The following is a 22,074-nucleotide window of genomic DNA, read 5'->3' as shown; positions in this document are numbered from 1 at the left end:
GATGGGATGCTAGTCCTTCGCAGGGTTCCCCCTAGCAGTATGTTGCCGGTACCCATTTATACACCTGGGTGAAGAGAGACAATGTGGTGCTAAGGAAACAACACAGCAATGAAGAGACCAACCAGGCCAAGAACCTCTGACTGTCCGATTGGAAGTCTGACACAATAACCACTACACCCTGTGCCTCCACACTGAGACAAGCTGAGAGAAGCTTCTAGATAAATATATATACACAACCACACAGTTGAGAGGCAGAGGGGTGTTAGCAAGTTATAATAATATTATATTACATATTGTTGACCAGTACAGAGCATTTATTTTACACAATTATATGTTACTGAATGTTAACTGCCTTGCTTTTGTTGTTGTTTCAGCAAATGGAATATCTCTGTTTGCAAACATCAGTGATAAAAGTGGGAATGGCATTCAACTTCCAACCGCTGGTCACCAAAATGAATCAAAACTCTTAAACATCACAGGCAACAAATTAAACCCAGAAACAACAACAGTTGGCACAAGTGTTTACAAGACCCCAACAACAAACTATTCCCCAACACCTAGCATTTCTGGATTGCTGGAAGGAAGTGAAGGAGGGAAAGGAAATATTTCAAAAAATGCAACAATTTTGCCGACTTCTTTGAGCACCATGGAATCAACTACTAAACCCTCTACAACACATTTTCGGAATTACACAACCACCTCTCCATCCCATGGCTTTCCCAGGCATCATTTTAACATGAAGTTACTTGACTACATAATTATACCAATAGGATGTTTGTTGGCGATTGTGATTTCATATTTTTTGGTGAGTAATTATTAACTTTAAGTTAAGACTTTTAGCTAGGCACTGTAAGTTTTGACATGACGTGCCGAGATGTTAAGTACATTCACGAGTAAACTGTTGAAATCAAAGTTTGTTTAAGTCCCACGGAAAGAATGACAAATGAAAAGGAGAAAACTGGTGACCATTGACTTTTACTTCAATGGCTCAAATGACTGATGGAATTATTCAAAACACACCTTGTCATACAGCTTGCTTTTCCACACAATTGTTTGATTCCAGACATTATAACCAAGGTTTGGATAAATTGTATTGATCTTGTGATGTGATACATCTAGTGTTTTTCAGCATAGGAATACTATTGGGTAACAGGATCCGTTCTGGCAAAAATACTGTAAATCCTAGTGTAAGCATCCCTGCTGCTAGCTTCCCTCGCAAACCCTCTGTTGGCTCATCATCACTTGTGCAATCTTTCCTCGTCTCATTGGGAGGAAAGATTGCATGACGAGCCAAAAGCGAATGCAAGGTGGAGGGAGACTAGCCTACTCACTAAAAAAGGTGTCAGCAGTCTCCTCCTATGGCAAAAATCCCCAGCCTTGAGTAAGCACTCGTCGCCATCCTGTTTTCTATTATTTTTTATTACATAGCATGACAGCATTCATCCTCAGAGAAACACTTCCAGCACATAGCGTCCATCCAGCCAAAATGCCCAGATGGATGGTACATCTGCAAAAATATATCCCCTTTATTCTTTCAAAATTTTCAGTAGCAAACAGGTTGCTTTCTTTGTATTTCGTCCTATTCATTTTCTAGTTATCTTTTTTTGTTTTCAACCTTTTGTCTTGAGGGTCAAATTGGTGAGCTGTTAAATTGAAATGCCAGTCTCAGTGACTTTTGAGCAGAGGAAAATCTTCTGGTGAACAATAAAAACAATTGAGTGTTTCAGTGCCTCAGTACTAGCATACAATTCCCCAAAGCTTTGCTTCTCAGGCCAATATTTGTTTTAAGAACATCAAATTTCCATGGGGCAACTATCATCTAATAGTACCTCGGCAGAAACTTGATCGTTATTTTTAAACAGTTTCAATATCATTGAAACAGGACAAAAGTGAGAGCCACCAATGAAGGGACTGAGGAGCAAGCTTCTATAGGGGGTCTCCCAGTGATCAATATGTAATTTCTCCTTACATCATCAACACATTGTCAACCAGACAGGTGATGACAATAACGAAAATCATCAACTAGGTGATATTGTTTGGTGTAACACCAAATTCTCTGAACTAACCTTAAAAAGAAGTGTATGGCTGTAATTAAGGAGAATTGAACTTCAGATCATGGGAGCAAAAAGGTTAAGAGACTTCTTCTCCTTCTCTTTCTGGCAGTATCATGCCAAACAGAGAAGGAAGGGGGTGTTACTTTACAGACTGTAAGTCTGCTTGTTAAGGCCCTTCATGTATGGGTTGGGATGGGAGGGGTACTCCATGAAATTTAGGTGGGGAGGGGTGGGGATGTGCAACTTGGCTCTCCAAACCCTGCCCCTGTTTTAGACCAAAACTTTTTCGGTAGCCTTCTTTAGATCTGGCCCTAGATTTTCAAAGAGCGGATAATTTTATCCACTGGATGGTTCGCTATCCGGCAGATAGAATGTGTGCAAGATTTTCCGGATAGTTATATAATTTGTGAAAAGAGTAGAAACATATGTCAAATTTAAGAATGGGATTGTGTGGAAAACTTGCCAAAAGCGTCAGTTGGAGTACCTTTGCTCCGCTAGATAGCAACTTATCCAGTGGATAAAGTTATCCGCCCTTTGAACAACTGGGGCCTGGCCTTTAAAAGTCATTCCCATTTTTACACCTGGTTTCTAGAATCCATACCCATTTTCAGGCCTTCAGACCAAAATAGTTAAACTCTGTACCCTATATCAGACCAAAACAGCTCAAAAACCATACCCTTTGGGCCACACATACCTATATAGTGTGGGGGGAGGGGGAGGGCGTCAAGGCTACTGTTTGTTTGACGTAGAGTAGTAATCGGGCGACCCGATCAACAGATACCGACTCGGCGAAACGACTCTTGGCTAGTAGTCCGAGTGAACAGCCGACGGCTGAATTTTGCGCATTTCAATCTCATACTGAATACATAACATCTTTTGGGGTTTAATTTGCTTCGCAGGTACGCCATGTACAGAAGGTGAGAAGAAAGCGCAGACTAGAAAGAGAGTTGTTTCATCAGTATTCATACCCAAACAGTGAAGCTGATGACATGGAAGAGCAGAATATTGGTGAAATAGAGAGCGTCATCAACGCACAGTTTGTTTCGTTCAACGATCGTTCAGACAAGAATCTTTATGAAGATTCATCCGTGGTAAGATCTCTAAAGTATAACAAAACAGATTAGTTGTGAGAAGTTTGCCTTGGGAAGAATAACTGGCCCCTACCTACTCCTCCCCCCTTCTTCCCACACTTTGACACTCGCAAATTCCTTGGAAATAATTTACCCAAGTGGTAGCAGATATCAATGACTTAATCTTCCAAAGCTGCCCAACACATAATGTTATTCTGGTATTTACCCAACCGGGGCTGTGACGGATGTCCAGAAACACACGCTAATGAGATGCATTAACTGTGTGATAGACATCACAAGGTGTCCCCCACCCTAAATTCTTACTAAAACGTGACACAGATAATTCTGAGAATGATGTATTATTCAGTAGGTGACACAGGCATACTCGGAAAAAATCCGAGTGCTCCTATCAGGAGTCGAACCTAAGACCTTCCAATTACTAGTTGGGATGCTCTACCACTGAGCTACAGGAGACTCGTGGGAGCTAAGGCCATTAAACTAGGTTCATGGGACAAACATCCTGCACACTGCTAGGATTGGAATGTCATATGCGGCATATGCTCAATGGAAATAATGTGATGGAATACGTTAAGCCTGGGGAATAAATGAGAATGAGAATGATAACAGAAGTCATATGAAAATAACAAAAAGTTCTGTCTTATATAAAGTACCCAAATTCACGGGAATTGTGTCCAGCAATTGTTTCTTTTAACTTGGTATGACTTGGGAGACAAGGAAGGGAGTTTGTGTGCGAAGCTGACTTGATGAGGAGGTTTGTGGTCCTAGCTAGAAGCTACCTACTGTCAACCAACATGTTCAGTCGATGAAAACCCATAAATAGCACGTGTTTTATTATCGATAGCAATCGATATATCACATTTAAACGTTATCAATTTCTTCGATCAATTAATACAAATCGATACACTCACCGCTTGTACGGTCATACCTTACACGTTTTCGATTTTGTAGATTTTGTCCATTAAATGAATTTTAAAAATTGTCTATTTCATCCAAGCAAAAAACCAACTAATAAATAAATATATAAAAAATTACGTTCTCGGAGGCAAGGTCTTTGATTGGGTGGACTCCTTACTTTGGCTAGCTCTAATGCCAAGTTGAATGTAACCGCCTTGCTAATTCCTTCGACACATAGATAAAGTATTTTTTTTATAATATGTTAATATTAATCATTACACATAAAAATTACTACCACAGGTAAACCTGGCTTTTGATGAAACCTCCAAGCTGGTCGTGCAGGACCCTCCGCCGGCTTCTCCGGATGAACTTGAGGCTTCAACAAGCTTTAACACCTAGCCTGTGAACAGGCTCCCAAGTGGGGCGCTCCGCCCGCCCGGCTCGCCGATTTTTCTTTTCGCCCTATACCCCACTTGGGAGCCTGTTCACAGGCTATTTAACACCTGACTCAGCAGGGAAAAACGTCCTAAAACTACGGAAAAATAAATCCGTGGGCTTTTCTAGGAGGTTGACCCCAATGGCTTCTAATTGTTTTCGCCGGGTGTAAAATTCGTGACAGTCCGATTCAGTATCAATCTGGTTTCACTAAAGTAAGGGAGTTAGTTTCTAAAGAAGCGGATTGCTGCGTTGTTGGGGGAGTGGAAGCGAATGTTTGATTTTATCCCGACGCAAATCGCTCTGACGAAGGGCTAACGCTCGAGACGTTAGAACTCGAATCTCTTTACGGTGTCCAGATATTCGTTTCACTTAAAGGGGAAGTATCATGAGGTTTTTGATATCTTTTGTTAAAAATGACGAAATAAGACCTTCAATTAGCTGCCAAATAATTCTAGAATAACGAGAGAAAAGAAATGAACTCAGTTCTTGAAAGAAACAACTCGTGATCTGTTCTAGCGCATTTTGGAAACAAAAATGCGAGAACTTGAAAAACATTAGCCTAACATTTTTCAAGTTTCAATCCATACCGGTCTACTCTGTCTCTGGCCAGAGACACTAATCGACAGTTTTATTGCACCGGGGTGATATTTTATAACAAACTTGACAATTGTTTCTTTGTTTCTGCTGACAGACAAACATTTTTGGGTTTTGAAATGACAGCAAATTTGTGTGATACTTCCCCTTTAAGCTTTGACGAGTAAAAGTTGTGTTACCCTGCAGAATAGGTGTGAATTTTGTTGTTGTTGTTGTTGCTGTTTGTTTGTTTGTTTTTTGCGTTTCTCAGGCGAGCGGAAGCAAGCGCGAGTCACGTGACTCGCGCTTGCCTCCGCTCCCCTAAAAAACGCAAAAAAAAAAAAAAAAAAAAGAAACCCACGCCTGTTCTGTAGGCTAAAGTTGAGTTGGAAGTAAAATAATAGTAGTTACGGGGTATCCGTATTAAGCGGGTTGATTTAAGGGTGAATGTGCATGTCTGGGTGGAGTAGCCCTTCACGCGGACCAAGATTTAAGGATATATTTAATTGTTAGCTGTTATACGGCTAATTTTCCGGGCTAAGACGTGGGTATTTTTATGTCTAAGCCTTTGTATTTAAAACTGCTGAATTTTATGCTTACAGGGCCCCTATCAAACCGACCATTTGTAAAATTAATGTTACTCAAGTCTTGCATACCAGCCAACTTTTTCCGAGTGAAATGCGTTTTCGAAGACAGTCTGGCGATTTCCGAACATTGTCGAACATTTTCGAAGATCGCTGCCGAAGATAACCGAAGATTTTCGTAGATTGTATAACATATTCCAAGAGTCGCGAATGTCGCCTAGCAAGTATTACAGGATTATTTTTCTTATTTGTCGAAAAGAATTCACTTTGCATGCTCTTCGGTGACAAAACTATAGATGGTCCGGAGTCGCGTTCTATGGCCGTGAACCGAAGGCTTGAGACTCGCATAATACGCTGATCAATTCGAAAGTCCTCCCGGGGCATTTTGAACATTTCAAAATTGGCTTGTTCAAATTCCTGCTCCGCGTCTATTTAAAATTGGGCATTTCTGTTGCCGTGATGATCTTTCACTGATTTCTTTCGGAGTAAAGTTTGGTGGGCATAATTTTGGAGAATCTTACAATTGATCGATGCATGTATAGGGCAAAATAAACCGAAAAAAAAAAAATAAAACAATACGCGAAAGCCAAGGCATTGGGGTCTCTTAGCGTAGTATATACAGTTTGTATGATGTAAATAATTCAGTTGATAAATTAATGCTCATATTTAAGTTTTGAAATAAGAATTTTCGGTATCCAAATAACTAAATACCTGACATAATAATCTCGTTCACTACATGGGTTACTAACGAACGCGCGAAATGGGTACGGATATTTAACAACTATCCTGCGAAATCGCGCGGAATATCTTCTGCGGCCTCGTCGGTTAAAGTCAGGGAATATTCTGCAAGATTGAGTAGGATGATTGTTTTTTCTATTAAACACATTGATAACAAAGCACAGTCTCATTGCAGAAAAGCTGGAGACGATCTTTATTTTGCCATTTTTCTCCCCGACACTGGAAATGTGATATATCGCAGGTTATCTGCATGTTGTATAGTGCTACAATGTGTTGAATAAGACGCGATATTCGTACTGTTAGTTATTCGCGATATTCGTACTGTTAGTTATTTGTACAGCAATAAACCGGTTTTCTTACGCGCGTGCTCATTTTCTTTCAGTTTTCCATCTTAGTTTCTTTGCCAAGCTCTAAGTTGGATAATAAATCTCTTATTACATGTTTTGGTGTGTACGTATCATTGTATTTTTTGACTCACACACTTTGCATAACTCGTTAAAAATATACAACGATAGGACACGCCAAAACATCTAAGAAAATTTGTCCTTTACATTGCTGTAAATAATAATAGTCACAGACCTTGTAATAAGTATTTGAGGTAAATGTAAAAAAAAATGGGATAAAATATGATAACGTTATTTAGTGAATTTGTTATGGAGAACCTAATATTAAAAGAATGTAATTTTATTTCATTACAAAGATATACGGTGGTGCTGGAAAAGACCATTTCCAAGTTTGCCTTGAACTGCATTGTGAAAGTAAGGGTTTGTGCATAGTTTTGTTACGAAAATTTGTTTTCATTGATCGGCAAACAAAACTAATTTTCATATAAAAAGCTTTGCAGTTAACCTCCCTTTCATAATGAGGTTCAAAATAACTCGGAAATGGTGTATTACGTAGGTCCACATTGTCTACCATTTCCAAAAAATACCGGAAATTCCGGTTAGCATGTAAATAGAACACGACTTCTTGGCTCGTCCCAATAGAAAATTTCTGGAAATGACCGGAATTCTGAAAGGGTAACCCTGTTTCCTCGGTAATGGTACGTTGCCGAATTGAAAAGTATGTTACATTTACACGTTTCGTAACTGTTTGGTTTTCACAGCCATGCCAAATTTGTATCAAAATAGCATTTTCTTGAGGGTAAATGGATAAACTTCCCACGCGGATCCCAGTTGATCCTTTTCTGGCCGCGATTTTGAATATCGCAGGAGGTTGTCTTAAACTGGATTCTCTTAATTGAGAAACAGCCTCGATTCATCAACTTTCAATTTTGTTCCGAATGTTGCACTGATCTTCATCGAGAAAATAATGATCAGACCTTGGTTTCAAAATATTTTGAGTTCATTCAATAAAGAATTGAACAAAACAAAGAAAAGTTTAGATTGACCTCTGTCTGATCATTTACCTCGCTAGTTTTTCAAGTTCGTTGTTTGTTTTCCATCCGATTGTTTTAACTTTTTTTTCTCTGTTTTACGTCATCTGTAAGTTTTACAAGTCCTTACCCCGCGGTAAAGCCGAAAGTTTCATCTTCGTGCAACTATCAATTATTAAATTGTCGGACAGCTGCTACAAAACTTGTTTCTCCTGTGTCACTATCGTGTTTTATTGGTTGTTGGCAAATCCCAGCCAAATCCTCAGCTAAGACACGTTTCGAGAACTAAACAAATTTTTAATACGTAAAGCTTGAATTGAGGCAGGAGCAACTAATTTAAACGTTCGGCGATCTGATACGTGAATAAAAAAAGAATTGATCGAAAAGTTTGATTATCAATCGGTAGATCTTTTTGTTAACGGCTCCGCAACTTTAAAATCATCATTGTGTTAACCGCATCCACGGAGCGAGAATATGAGGCAATTTGCACCGGTAGGAACGGAGACAATTAATATGGAAATTAAAGTAAATAGGTTTCTACTAATTGCGCCCCAGTTATCGACGCTAGTTTTCGCATTCTTGGTTTTCCGGAAAATCTTGTATTTCGACTTGCGTAAGCTGGTCAAAGTATGGCATTGGGTTTTAAAGGTCTTTGAATTGACCGTTCGTTCTGTTATCCCTGGGTCTCTATTTGCGATCGACGCGGTACGGTCGCTTCAGGAAAGATATTTGTTTACAAAGTGAGTCATATACATCTGTCACTAGACTGACTTGGTCGTGACATGAACGATCTAAGCGCTGCTCGATCACATTCGTCGATGAACATCGAAAATCTTACTTCGATTCCAGTCGGAGGAAGCAATATTCTGATAAACTATGCGCACAGACAGCCTCCAACCATTTATAGCCCATCGAAGGATCGAGGATGGGCTTGGGTAGTGTGTGCAGGATCATTTTTTGTGATGTTCATGGTTTATGGCATCCATACATCGTTCGGAGTTCTTCTTGTTGTGTTACTGGATCATTTCAACGCAAGCAAAGCTAGTACCGGTAAGCAAATTTTTATTTTTTTTGTGTCACTTTTTGTTTTTGCACAAACTGAAAAAAATAATAATAATAATAAATTTAAAACAAAAACTAGGAAAATGCATTTGCAGTATTCAAATCTAGCCCATGACTGCAAAACAAATGTAATTTCACCACTTCCTGTGAATTTAATTGCATCGTACGTGATAGCAAACGCAACCTGGAAAAAATAGGCCTTTAATTTTAGAATTGAAATGATTTTATTGCATAAGTATATCCCAGTCATAGTTGGTATATAATTTATAGATTGGCAGAGCAATAAGTTTTCAATATATAGTTTGTGTACGAATCGTGTAAAAACAAAAATGCTCAGATGGAATATTCCTCGCGTTTTTCCCTTGGATTAAATATGTTTTTGTCAACACGAAATAGCATAGCTGTCCTTCGTTCTTCGACGTTAAAGACCTTGATGTAGGTTTTGCAATAATATAATTCTTTCTTTAACCGAAGGAACTTTGATCGTACAAAAAAACTTCCCTTTCGTTGCATAATCGATCACTGAGCTTGACTAAGGAAAAAATTTCATTTTGAGAACAGCGATTTAATAGAGCCAGTGAAATTTCTGCTGCATCATTTCGCGATATTTGATTGGTTTATTTAGCTATATGTGCGAAATGCAAATTTGGTATTTACACCTTAGTTTGGGAATCATGCTATGAATAATATAAAGGCAAAATTTCAAGTTAGATTTATTTTCAACATACTTAATGGTTTTCAGTCAATTGTTTTAAAGTTCGTTTAGCACTGCAGTTGAGTCAAACTATGCTGAGACTACGGAGGAATTGGCTCATTATTTTATTTCATTGTAGCATTGTATCCTAATTTGCAAATGTTTTGATTTTCCATCAACCCTTAAAATGTAACTTTTTTCTTTAATCAGTAATAGTTCTCAGCTTAAATTGCAGGAGAGGTAAAGGGCTTTTTAAAACCAGCCGAAAGTGAATTAAAAATCCTAAGATATGAAAAAGTATTGCGTTACAATGGAAAAGACAACAGATTTTAATCACGACAGTCATATGCAAATGTCGTCAAAACTTTTTTTGCACCTGAGACAGGCTGTTGCAAGTTCAAGTTATAAATTATTCAAAGAGGAAACCGCCACGATTTGACCTTGAGCACGACTCTTAAGTGACACTGTTCGTATTTAAACTGAGATTAAAACGGGGACCTACAATCGAGAACATTTAGGCAAATTACTTAAAACAAATTTTGACTCTTGTGTTTCCAGATACCTTTTTTCCGTTTTAAAGACAGTTTTTGTTAGCCGATATAGATCGATCTGTCCTTCTTCTTTGTCCCTTGTTCAAAAAATTCTTGCATCCGACAACATTTATATCTTTCAAATACAACTTCCTTCAGTGTCAAATCAGTTAATACAATAAAGCTGCTTATTTTTTTCCAAGCACGCTATTGATTTGGTGACCGCTTTGCTGTGAGGAAAGACATCATTTTCGATCACAATCAGCACTCTAAATTCAATTTTGGTTTCATTAAAATGTTTTCTTAAAGCTAGCGAAGAAGGGCATGAAATAATGGAATAATAACCTTTGAATTCACATGCGATTCTCGTTTCTCGGCTGTTTAATGGTGTTTCCGTCCGTTCGTATTTTAAAGAAGTTACAATTCAGTCAAAATTATCACTTGGCTTACATTATGTTGCCAAGTTTCTTGGCTTTTAGCTTTCTGCAAATACTAAAATGATCTTTTTTTCCCATTTCATCCCATTTCGAGCTCCGTAAAAGCGTAAAGCTGGCGACTGACTCCTGCCCTTATTCATGTTTGAACGTGTAAGTGTTTTTAACACGAGCGTCTGTCAGGCCTTCCTGATGGTGTTCCACTTCTGAAATAAGAATTTTTAACGTAATTCTTGTAGATTTTCAACACTCTATCTGAGTGGCAAAGAAATGAACATCTTCAAGGGCGGAAATGCGTGTGTGATGTGGAAAAACGCCTTTATAGAACCACTTGATATCACAAACGTCGCGGCCGGCTTCTCCGGCCCTACCCCTAACAGCAAATTTTGTAAGGCAACCAGGGTCCTTTCAAAAGGGAGGAAGAGAGAGGGCATGGGACGAGATTAGTACGAGAAGTGATGACGTCATATGACGTAATAATTGCGCCATGATTACCAAACAGTGGCCATCTTGGATCCGCCATCTTGAATCTCTGTTTTTTTCCAAAACTTTAATAAACCACTAAATTGAATAAAAAGCAATTTAGACCAGTAGAAGAACAGTAAAATGAGCTAAAAACTAGACAGCTTACTAGGAGGAAAGTAACTTTTCTTCATTTAAAACAGAAATATTCCATTTTCTGAAACAAATGCCTGTCAAAAATCGATTGCCCTGATAACAAGAAATTCAATGTACACTAACCGACCACATCAAATTGTTTCCAGACAAAACTCTTAAAGGCTGGTTTTCACTAGCGACGGAGTCGGAGTCGGAGTCGTAATCAGAAGCGTAGAGCTTATGATCTAGTGAAAACAGCTTTGCTTAAGCGGAACGTAAGCGACGGAGTCGTAAGCGGAGTCGGAAGAAAATGGAAACGCTCTGATTCTTCTGACTCCGATTCCGTCGCGCTTATCACTCCGCTTACGACTCCGATTTTTGATTTTCACTAGGTCATAAGCGCTCTTACGACTCCGCCTACGACTCCGACTCCGTCGCTAGTGAAAACCAGCCTTTAAACGTCACGAAGTTTCATGGTCTTTGCAGTTGCTGAAATAATAAAAAATTTACTCAGTTTCAAAGTCGCCGCGGGTAGGATTCCCCCTTCCTGGCCGATAGGATTAATAGTAACGTTAACAATTTGTTGCATAAAATTGTAGTAGCTGTTGAATCTTTGTCGTGGAACATTTTGCTGAGAAGATAGTTTCCGGGCTCAATAACTTAAAGGGACTTTCAAGAAACACGACAGGCCGCACGTAGCCAGACCAAAATTTTTACGTTAAGAGTAAGAAAAAATACATTAATATGCAAACCAATGTTCAACTTCAAAGACGAATTTGCTTGTTCGGTCTATCTTTCGAAATACGTTAGTATCGATTTAGAACCTTCCATAGTCTAAACCTCGAAGACTCATTTATCCAAACTTTTTCCCCATATTACCACAAAGTTTGGAATGACTGAACTGCTAAAGATTACCTGGTTTGCTAAAATATTCTTTTACAGTAACTGATTTTGTCTAATTTCGAAAAGTAAACGTTAAAAACTTCAAAATAACAAGGTGAAACGTGAAACAAGAGCTACGTTATTACCTAAACAAAATGCCAAAAAATGAACTTATTCGTCGGCGCGATGTCTATTAGTCTACCCAGGCAAACGATTCCACAATCCCTTATACTAGAAACAATGTTTTCACAGTTTCTGTAGTGGGGAATTAAGTTTTGTCAAGTTTTTGCCATTTTATCGGGAGTGCATTTATTTGTGGCTAGTTTGGTTCTTTATATTATATGTGCTAATGTGCGCTAATGAGGCTGAACATGCAAACAAAGACCTGCCAATAATTTCTTTGACCCTTTTGTATATGAGACCTTATTCAGAAAAGGTCGTGCGTTGTCGTCCTTGCTGTCTGCCGTTAACCTCGGCCCCAAGTATCCGACAGAATCCTCGATTCGCTTCATTAGCACGTTGTGGACTGGGGCCCGTTTCTCGACAGTCCCGGTAACTTATCGGGCCCGATAAGTTTATTTTTAAATATTTTTTCGCCGATTACAGAACAATTACAGACATGGTACTTCGCCAATGTTTTCATAGAATAGTAAGATTTTAAAATTTAGTATTCAAAGCCGAACAAAAATTGACTCTTGTTAAGAAACATTTGTCACTAACCGGGCGAATGGTTTCTATAATTGTTCTACCAAGAAATCAGTAATCTGGCTTATTTGAAGTATAATGATATATTCAATCGCAGAATATATGGGCGTTTTGTTTTGACGATTTTCTTTAGTGAAAGATCATATTGTATTGGCCTATTGGATTAAAGTTAGTCTTTTGGGGGGTATGGTTCGTAAAGAAGTGAATTTAAAACATGGTGCATGAGTAGTTTGAGCACTACGGTTGATCTTTTAAGTCAATTTTAAGGGTCTATTACTTTGATGGCGAGAAAAACGTGAATAATTCTTTGTTTTCTTCTTTACTCAGCTTGGATTGGCTCTATATCCGTCAACCTCCTCTTTCTCTTTAGTCCTGTCACCAGTTCCCTCGCGGGCCGTTATGGTGTACGCGTCGTCACAATTGCGGGAGGACTAATAATGAGTGTTGGACTCTTCCTCAGTTCCTACGCGCCAAGCCTCCTCTTCCTATACATCAGCTATGGTCTTCTCCTGGGGATTGGCACCAGCCTGTGTGGGACAATGGCTCTTATTGTAACAGCAGATTACTTTGACAAGCATCTTTCTTTAGCAACTGGGATTGTAGCATCAGGTAGCAGCTTTGGGACTCTAGCTTTATCGCCAACGTTGCAAGTTCTTGTTGAGAATTTCGGCTGGCAAACCACATTTCGTATTATGGGTCTCGGTGGAATAATGATGGCAATAGCAGGGCTTGTTTATAAAAGAGTTAACAGGAACCCTATTCATATGCCTCCTGAAACGAGCCAGTGTTTCGACATGTCGGTTTTGAAGAACAAGGCATTCGTTACGTGGACAATAGCTACTACAGTGGCTGGGTTTGGCTATTTCATACCTCACTTCTTTTTGGTATGTAAATCCTATTTAGACTGGGCTTTTATTTCTCTTTTCGGATCGGGTACTATATGACAGTGAGGCTTGGAGGATAGATAGTACGTCCAAAGATGTGCCCACAACAAAAAGTGATGACGTTATATGACGTGTTAATAACGTCATGATTGACAAATGGCGGCCATCTTGGATCCGCCATCTTGGATTTCTGGATTTCCCCAAAACTTCAGGAAAGCACCAAAATTAAGCAAAACTAATCAAAACCAATAAAGGAATACTAATAAGGGCTGAAAACACAAGGAAACCTGCCATTAAATATTAGTTGCCATGGCAACATCAATGTCAATGAACACCAAACGACCACACAAAATTTTTGCCAGATAAATTTCTGAAAAAGTCCTGAAGTTTCATGGCATTTACACAAAAATTAAAAAATTTATACAAGTTCAAAGTCGCCCCGGGCAAACTCCGCCCCCCCGGTCGACTGGAAGGGTTAAATGTTTAACTCTGTCTAGGTTAAGCATTTTTTCGTGTGGCAGGGAGGAGAGAGAGCTGACTTTCAACATTTATAACATGTTGAATCACAAACAAACACCTCCAAACTCTTTGACTTTTAAGCAGCTAATTGCTCATGTGGCAGATTTTCACAGCCATGTTTTTCAATGTTAATCCTTTTACCTTTCTGAGGAAATTTTCAATGTTTCGTCGATAATCTTACATTTTTGTTTAGTATAAGCATTTCTTTGTTAGTTTTGAGTCAGGTTAATAGAATCGATTTGACGAGATATTTAGGTTTTGAAGAAATCGAGAAATCCAAAATGGCGGAATTGCCTTGGGTATCCTAGAATTTTGATTTAAAATCATGCGATGTACCTCATACATTAATTGATGCTTCACGCGACGATTGTAAACGATTCTGGTAAATCAAGACGATCAAAACATCTTGGATAGATTGGCCAGATTCACAAAGCCATCCTATGTTAAAGTATACCCAAGGCATTGTTTTCAAGAAACAACAACAATATGCTTATGATAAATCTTAATTTAGGAAGGCGTCATGAATCTAGCCCCAGATCTGGGTGGTCGCCATATAACAGGCCCACCAGTGATCAAAAAGATACAACATATAGACAGAAGCACAATAACTACGCAGCATAAAAGACAGAATAGACTGAACATCACAATAGACTGGACAATAGAACGACGCAATAGACTGGCCAACAGAAATACACAATAGGCTAGACAATAGAATAACACAATAGACTGGACAATAGAGCAACACGATAGACTGGACAATAGAACAACACAATAGACTGGGCAATAGAACGACACAATAGGCTGAACAATAGAACAACACAATAGACTGGACAATAGAGCAACACAATAGACTGGACAACAGAACAATTAGCACAATAGACTTAGCAATTGAACAACACAATAGACTGGACAACGGAACAACACAATAGACTTGAAGGTTTGAGAAACCAATAAAGGTATGAAAGATTGAGGGAATCCTATTGCCAATTCTTTTAGTCAGAGGCTTTTCTTCGAAGGTTGTATAACAATGGAATCGACGATAGGATGGGAGCAAAAATTACAATTTGTGGGAGATCATATTGGCTAATTTGCATGGCGCTTCTCCATCTTTTTAAATTTGCGAAGTTCATTACACAACTGCTAATTATCTGCGGCTTTTTGTTCTTATATTTTCAGGTCCGCTATTCCGAAGATTTGGGAATACCCCTGTCCAAAAGCAGCTGGCTTATATCGTACCTCGGGATTTCTTCGGCTGTCGGTCGTATGCTGTTCGGGCGCATTTCTGACGTTTGTTGTTTCAAAAACATTCATATATATCGTATCTGTATGTTTCTGTCTGGACTTGCCTCTGTGTTGTGTCCTTTGGCGAGCTCTTACTGGGCCTTGGTGTTGTATGTTGTGGTACTGGGCATTCTGGATGGCTCCTATATAGGACTCATGTCAATTGTTACACTGGACATTGTGGGCGTACACAAAATTGCTTCCGCTTGGGGTATTTTGTTTTTCTGTCAGTCTTTCACCTATTTACTGGGTCCTCCTGCAGCAGGTAATTGCTATTTCATGATGATATATTGAATGTTATTTAAGACTGGATCATGAGACAATGCAGTTACAGAGTTTGATAGGCAGAGCGGCCATGAGATATCAGCCATTACTAAACACTGGATCATTGTATATTGCAATCCCGGGGATTTCATTGGCTTATCGGCCATGGCATAGGAGCCATTACAATAATCGAGAAATAGTGACCATTAAAATAGTCTTCGGGTTGTTCTTGCAAAGCAGAATCCTCAAGATCTAGCAATATTTCTTGATTGTTTTAATAAAACAATTATTCCACTCGCCCTTGTTGGATACGAGATGATTGTAGCCAACTCGGCGCTACGAGCCTGTCATCTCATATCCAACGCGCACTCGTGGAATGATTGTTAATTAAACGTATATAACTGTCACTAAATCATCTACTGGTCGTCATGCGCATTTTCCAGGGATCAGGGGCCACATTCGCGAAGCCCTCATAAGTAAAGATATATCCTAAGTATTGTTTCTTAACAATAATGCATAGTCATTATAACTATAGCCTATTGTTTAGGACAGCCAGACAGAGAGACAGACAAACAGATAGATAGATAGAATCTTTTATTTTCATACGGCATTTTAGATATGATAGATAGATAGATAGACAGACAGACAGACAGATAGATAGATAGATAGATAGATAGATAGATGGATAGATTGTTAGATAGATAGATAGATAGATAGATAGATAGATAGATACATAGATAGATAGATAGATAGATAGATAGATAGATAGATAGATAGATAGATAGATAGATACATAGATAGAAATATACTATACAATCAATAAAAAGAGAAGCTACAGTAGTCATAAAAAAGTAAAATATATGAATACACTTTTTATAACTATTTACACGAAAACACTGTGATGTAATAAAACTGTCCTTCACCCTGTTAGTTTTAAAATTCACAGTTGAAGGTGCTGGCGTACCTGGGGCGTATTCAGGGCAATAAAACTGCATAATAAATTATGCAGACGGTGTGCCCTATCGTCCAAGATATCGTTATAAAGGGGTTCACATAAGCCTTTATGGTGGTCTGCCAAAGGCTCCATTCGCTACAATAACTGAGATTGGGGCAAATGATAGATAGACCTCTTCTGAACACGTTCAAGAACGTTAACGAGGTACATTGGCAACGAAGAATGAAACACAGGCACGACGTAGCTACAGACAGATCTAATACCACTTGTACAGCATGTAATCAAGTCTTTTGAAGGAATGTTCGCTCGCTTGAGCTGTAAAAGGAAGAACAGTCTCTTCTTTACAACCTCGGGCACGTGCATGCATGTTCTACGATAGATCGCTAGTTATTATGACACCTAGCAACTTAGCACACTCCACGACCTCAAGTTCGTGTCCTTCGGCCGTCAAAGGGGGCAGTTCAGGCTTGTTCACGGCAAACGCTATCCGTAGCTCTTCACATTTATCGAGGTTAAAGAACCTTTTTCCTAACATGAAATTGCTGTTAGAGGTACGGGAAGGAAATATCAAGGGATTTATGCAGGGAAGAACAAACTATAAGCAGTTTTTGACGATTTCTCTACAATACATATGAGGAACTTGAAAAAATTGGTTGCAATCCATTTCCATCCTAGCCATCCCCTGCCAAAGATAATTAATACTAGTTTCAGTGTATTATTAGGGTTATTGTTAACAAAACTGAACCTTTATTTTGACGATTCCATCGATTCAAATATGTTTTTTGGCTATTCAAAGTAACACAAAAAATCGGTGACACTGCCCCTTTAAGTTGGAACCTATTTGTAAACGAGCAATGCTCCACATGGTCCACTAGGTACTGGGTGTTACTGGCATTCCTCTCTGGTACTCGTAGCTTCGTTGACACGGTGGTGTCATCGACGTATTTACATCTTATTAGTCTGTAGGGCTTCGTGAATTGGACCCAGGTTATTATCATGGTCATGTGACAGTTCGAGGATCTAGAGTTCAATAAATCTCTTGTCATGAAGTGCAATGCATATGATTATCAAAAATCACTGTCAACGACGATGCAAAAATTCAACTTCAGCATTTGTGGAAGTAATTTCCATCGATATAAAGCAGATTAGATGTGCGTGAAAATGTCACTATCAGTTAATATGTGGATAAACAAAAAAAAGACTCAAGAAATTTCGCTCGCGGTAATATCTTTATTGACATCTGCCTATGACAGAAAGCAGTTGTCACTACAATATACCTTTTGCCCTTGCTTATTTCTAAGATGCTTTAAGAAAGAAGAATGCGTTTTCTTAGTTTCACATTTCCTTTTTTTTCTTTTTCAAATAACTGCTATTAAACTATCATGAAATGACTTCGTTAATAAATCAAATAAGTAAATCCAATTTTATAAATTATTTTCACAGGTTTCATGTACGACTCCCTGAAAACTTTCAAACCGGTTTTTTATCTTGCCGCTGGACCGATGATTTGCGGCGCATTTCTGTTAGTTTTTGCCGCCCTATGCAAGTCAACCCAGACCTCCATCGGCCGGGAAGATGTTACAAGCCTCGTGCCCAATTCTTCGCCCAAACATCAGAATGGGTTGAATTCGCGGAATCATGAAACATCCTTTTCTTCCCCCAAGATTGTGTTAACAGAACCTAAGGAAAGAGAGTCTTTGATTGTTGTGGAATGTCTGACAGTGTTATGACATTGCGTTATAAGCTCGAGGTGCTTTGACATGGAAAGCCGTAAAAGTTTGTAACGTTATAGACATTATCACGATTTTGGAAGCCATCTTGATGGGCAGACAGACACGTCTGGAAATAACAGTGTTTGTATAGAAATCCGATGTCAAATAATTTTCATAAAACATCATTTCTGGACTGTAAAGGATTTTACAGAAAATAACTGAGGAATGTAGCTGTGCTAGAAAGCATCTAGTTTTGACATTTCCACACATTTGTCTGTATAGCGAACAATTAAGCCGTGAAGTGCTACTAAAAATACTGTTCGCGGGAAAAAATACAGGGAAATGTATGGGAAGCTCAAAACACGACTGGACAATTTCTGGCTCAGCTACATCCCTCAATTCTTTTTTCTTAAAATCCTTTTCCTAGTGCTAAAAGTTTCCAATTCATGAACTGTTCAAAAGCGAACTTTTATGAAAATTACCTGACATCGGATTTCCGTACAAACACTGTTATTTCAAGACATGTTTGCCTACCTTTCAAGATGGCTTCCAAAACCGTGATAAGGTCTATTTTTTTGCGAATACAAGTCTGCATGAAGTTGAATGAAGGAACGCTACAATATTTGGACATGATCAGTTGACAAGCATGGTGGGAAACTGTTCGCGGGACCTAAAACTGTGGTAAAACAAACAGGTGTGTGTGTGAACATGACAAAAAAGTTTGCCGATTCGATGGCGAACTGTTTTTCAACGACGACTTCAGCGAGAGAAGCCATTTCTAAGGATAACGACTTTCTTGCCTTCAGAGAAACGGATCTTAAGAAAGAAGCACTTCACGTCCTGAGGATTCCACTTCACTTATCGAAATTGTTGTGAAAAAGTTTGTTTTAACTTCTCAGTGCCACGTTGCTTGATCTGGATACCTCAGTCCAACAGCGGGGAAATTTTACAACAGAATTTATTTTTTTTCCTCTTTGCTTTTAGAGAATATACTTGTGACTGTGAAATAAACTACCTCTGAGTTGGTGATTTTCGGGAAGTGTTGGCATGGTTAGTGAATGAGTGTGAGTCAGTAATTCTCAGCAAACATGACTAATGTCCAAAAAATAAAAATATACTGAATGTTATGAAACATGTGTTATCGTTATCACAGCGAATATAAAAGATTACAAGGGCGTGAATTATGATCATCCTGGTGCGTGTAGTCCTGAGAAGGACTGTTTGGGGTGACCTTGACTTAGGATTGCACAACTAGCTGAGCGGAGGTCATCATCAGAGTCAAGTAAATTGCATTTGAATAGGGCGCTTTAAAAATTGTCGGGTAAAGAAAAAATGGAAGGAAACTAGATTTCTCGCGACTCCTTTTTAACAAGGATCTTAAACACGTGTGACACACAGTTGGTGCTCCGCACCCTGCCATCCTACGTTCGTTTCAAGGCCAGTTTACAGATGCAGCCTTGCCGGTCACACTTTTGAATGCAATCTCGCAAAGTATACCTCAATTCCTCAATTGTAAGCATCGTCTTCAACATTGTCCAACATTTCTTTTGTTCTCAGGTGTGAATAACAATGTTGCATTCGTTTGATTTATTGTTTATATTTGTTTCGCACGTTGCTGGGTGAGTCAAGTTACAGTCAGTGGCAAACCTGCGAGCAAGCTCTCGCCCCCGCCCTAATCCTCTCGTGGCTTGCTTCGCTCGCGAGCGGCTGACCTAGTAGAGAGCTTGCTTGCAGTCTACATTGGCGAACGAACAAAATTTTGAATCTCTCAACGACGAAAGCTTAAACACAACGACTCCTCTTAAAATAGAAATAGTCAGGGCAAAGGAGTAAGTGAAACTGTAAGACTCGGGAAAGCGAACAGCTGGTCCGCGCAGAGGTCAAGACGATAGGTTTCGTGCCATTTTTTGGGCAAATCAATATGGCGCTTGCTTGTTTGCTAAAGATTCTGTGTAGAGTTTGGTCCCAGACCCTTGAGTGACCCGAACGGTTTCCAACGGAACCTCGGTCCCAATCCTCATGTTAGTCGACCGCGATTTTTAAAATAGCTATCGAAAATGGCCACCGCAGAAATATTTTTTAATGTACGGCCGCTGAAGGCTCGTAGATTCCATGACATCATGCGTGTCTGTTAACCAAAAACGCGTAACAAAAGAATATTCGCAGTATATGCGAAGTTTCGGCGAAAAAAGCGAAGAGACGCGAACATCAAATATCACTGACGATCGTGATGGTAGAAAGTCCGATTGATTCGTCGCTAGCCTTTCGGTTACTGTTCGTAGCGCTTCCGGTGGACGATGCGGACAAGCTTAAAATTTTGGTAAGTACAGCATTTTATAAGATGGTTTTATACAATTTACCTTATTCAAGCGGGCATAGCTTTAATTGGATATGTTTTTCAAAAATATTTGACACTAATTGTCAATCCGTACGAAGACTTTGTGCTCGAAATATCGCCTCGAAATCGACTTTTAGGTAAGCATACGAATACGGCTGCGTCTCTCCGCACATATCGAGTTTGTTTGGCAAGCATTCATATACTGTCGTTTAGCGTCTCCAAGCAGGCCAACCACATAATCTGACGATCTTACTAGTATTATGGCGGCGAAGTCACGAATTCACTATTGACGATAAACAATAGGAATGTGCATTTGGAGACACTTTTGCCTCCTTCGACAATCGACGATCGACAATCCCTTCCGACAGAAAATTAAGCCCTTTCAAGGGATAATTCAGTGTTTTCCGAGTGATTTATTAATATACAGTCCTTGCAACTCTTTCAAGGAATCATCCAGCCCTTTCGGCGGATGATGCAGCCTCTTCGGTCACGAGGGAATGATTTGCACGACAGCTCCTATTGTGGAGAATTAACATACCTTCTCATCAGCAAAGAGCCCAACCAAAGAATTCTAGTGTAGAAAATCATGGGAATTACATTCAGGAAAGCCAAATTTGGTCATCACGGGCAGGCAATTAGTTGTGCTGCAGATATTCGAAGGCACTCTCGACAGTGTTTACACTAGCTTGAAGTGTGTAAGTTGTTGTGTTTATTCAAAAGCATCTTCATTAACTCTTGAAATCATCGAAATTTTGCTAACGCTACCAAATGTCAAAGCTGTCAGTTTCGACAAAATGAAGATGATAGTGAAAAGTATTACTTCATCATCTCCATTGTTGAGATTTATATTCTAATTTGTATTGAAATTCATACTTGCCTCATTAACTGGATACAACAGTTCTCTCACTCTAACTGCGTGTTCACCCAGGCAAAAGCGTAGCTACTCATATCCTTCATGAAAATCAACTTCAATGCCGTAGATACCTGTGCTCATTAGGCACCTATTTTTATTGTATTTGTCTTGGGAGACCCCGTGTTGCAGAAAGAAGAGGTGTCGATGGTGAAGCATGTTACCATAGCTTACCAAACAGCCGTGCTAGCAGGTAATTTTCCACAGCGGTGGGTACCCGACAGTACTATACAAGTTTTCAAAGTGTATTTGCTGGTTAGCCAAACTTGATCAATGCTTTTACTCGTAAAAAATAATTAAAATTAAAACGCTGTTCTTGCATTTTCAAAAACACCTTGCGATATGCTTCCTTTGTCCATGTATCTGAGTTGGCCACTTGCAACCCGACTTCCCAACGAGAGCACTTTAAACGTCTTTTTTCTGTTTTCCAAGATGACTTTCAAGCCTTTAAAACGGATATGTGTGTACTCTAACACAGCTTCCTCTATTTTAAAAGTCCTATCTGGCCATTTATCTCTCTCAACGCTATTTTTTTCTTCATTCGAAACAAAAGGAATTTA

At 39.1% G+C, this 22,074-nt stretch overlaps 2 protein-coding genes and 1 long non-coding RNA gene across 3 annotated transcripts in view; all 3 read left to right on the top strand.

Annotated features, from left to right (window-relative positions):
* Positions 1-5,729, top strand: part of LOC146463115 (uncharacterized) — a 9,202-nt gene extending 3,473 nt beyond the window's left edge. The window contains exons 2-4 of the mRNA XM_085084855.1: positions 375-805; positions 2,954-3,145; positions 4,340-5,729. Coding sequence (XP_084940981.1) covers positions 375-805; positions 2,954-3,145; positions 4,340-4,438 — 722 coding nt within the window. The 3' untranslated portion in view covers positions 4,439-5,729. The remainder of the gene's footprint in view (positions 1-374; positions 806-2,953; positions 3,146-4,339) is intronic.
* A 2,392-nt stretch (positions 5,730-8,121) lies between these two features.
* On the top strand, positions 8,122-20,496 carry LOC146463114 (monocarboxylate transporter 13-like). The gene is made up of 4 exons (XM_085084836.1): positions 8,122-8,797; positions 12,979-13,535; positions 15,231-15,600; positions 17,998-20,496. The coding sequence occupies exons 1-4, from the start codon at positions 8,530-8,532 to the stop codon at positions 18,282-18,284; spliced, it is 1,482 nt and encodes a 493-aa protein (XP_084940962.1). The 5' UTR covers positions 8,122-8,529; the 3' UTR covers positions 18,285-20,496.
* A 43-nt stretch (positions 20,497-20,539) lies between these two features.
* The window catches only part of LOC146463109 (uncharacterized), a 37,389-nt gene continuing 35,854 nt past the window's right edge, over positions 20,540-22,074 (top strand). The window contains exon 1 of the long non-coding RNA XR_014856998.1: positions 20,540-21,978. This is a non-coding gene — a long non-coding RNA (uncharacterized LOC146463109). The remainder of the gene's footprint in view (positions 21,979-22,074) is intronic.

Source organism: Pavona decussata, unplaced genomic scaffold, assembly GCF_977016875.1.
Source record: "Pavona decussata unplaced genomic scaffold, jaPavDecu1.1 SCAFFOLD_180, whole genome shotgun sequence".
Classification (NCBI taxonomy): domain Eukaryota; kingdom Metazoa; phylum Cnidaria; class Anthozoa; order Scleractinia; family Agariciidae; genus Pavona; species Pavona decussata.
This window is presented reverse-complemented; position numbering and strand designations above follow the sequence as displayed.

Coding starts and splice junctions, on each gene's coding strand:
- LOC146463114 (XM_085084836.1), top strand. CDS start 8,530: ATGAACGATCTAAGCGCTGCTCGATCACATTCGTCGATGAACATCGAA. Junction 8,798..12,978: donor CGCAAGCAAAGCTAGTACCG/GTAAGCAAATTT, acceptor TTCTTTACTCAG/CTTGGATTGGCTCTATATCC. Junction 13,536..15,230: donor TCATACCTCACTTCTTTTTG/GTATGTAAATCC, acceptor TTATATTTTCAG/GTCCGCTATTCCGAAGATTT.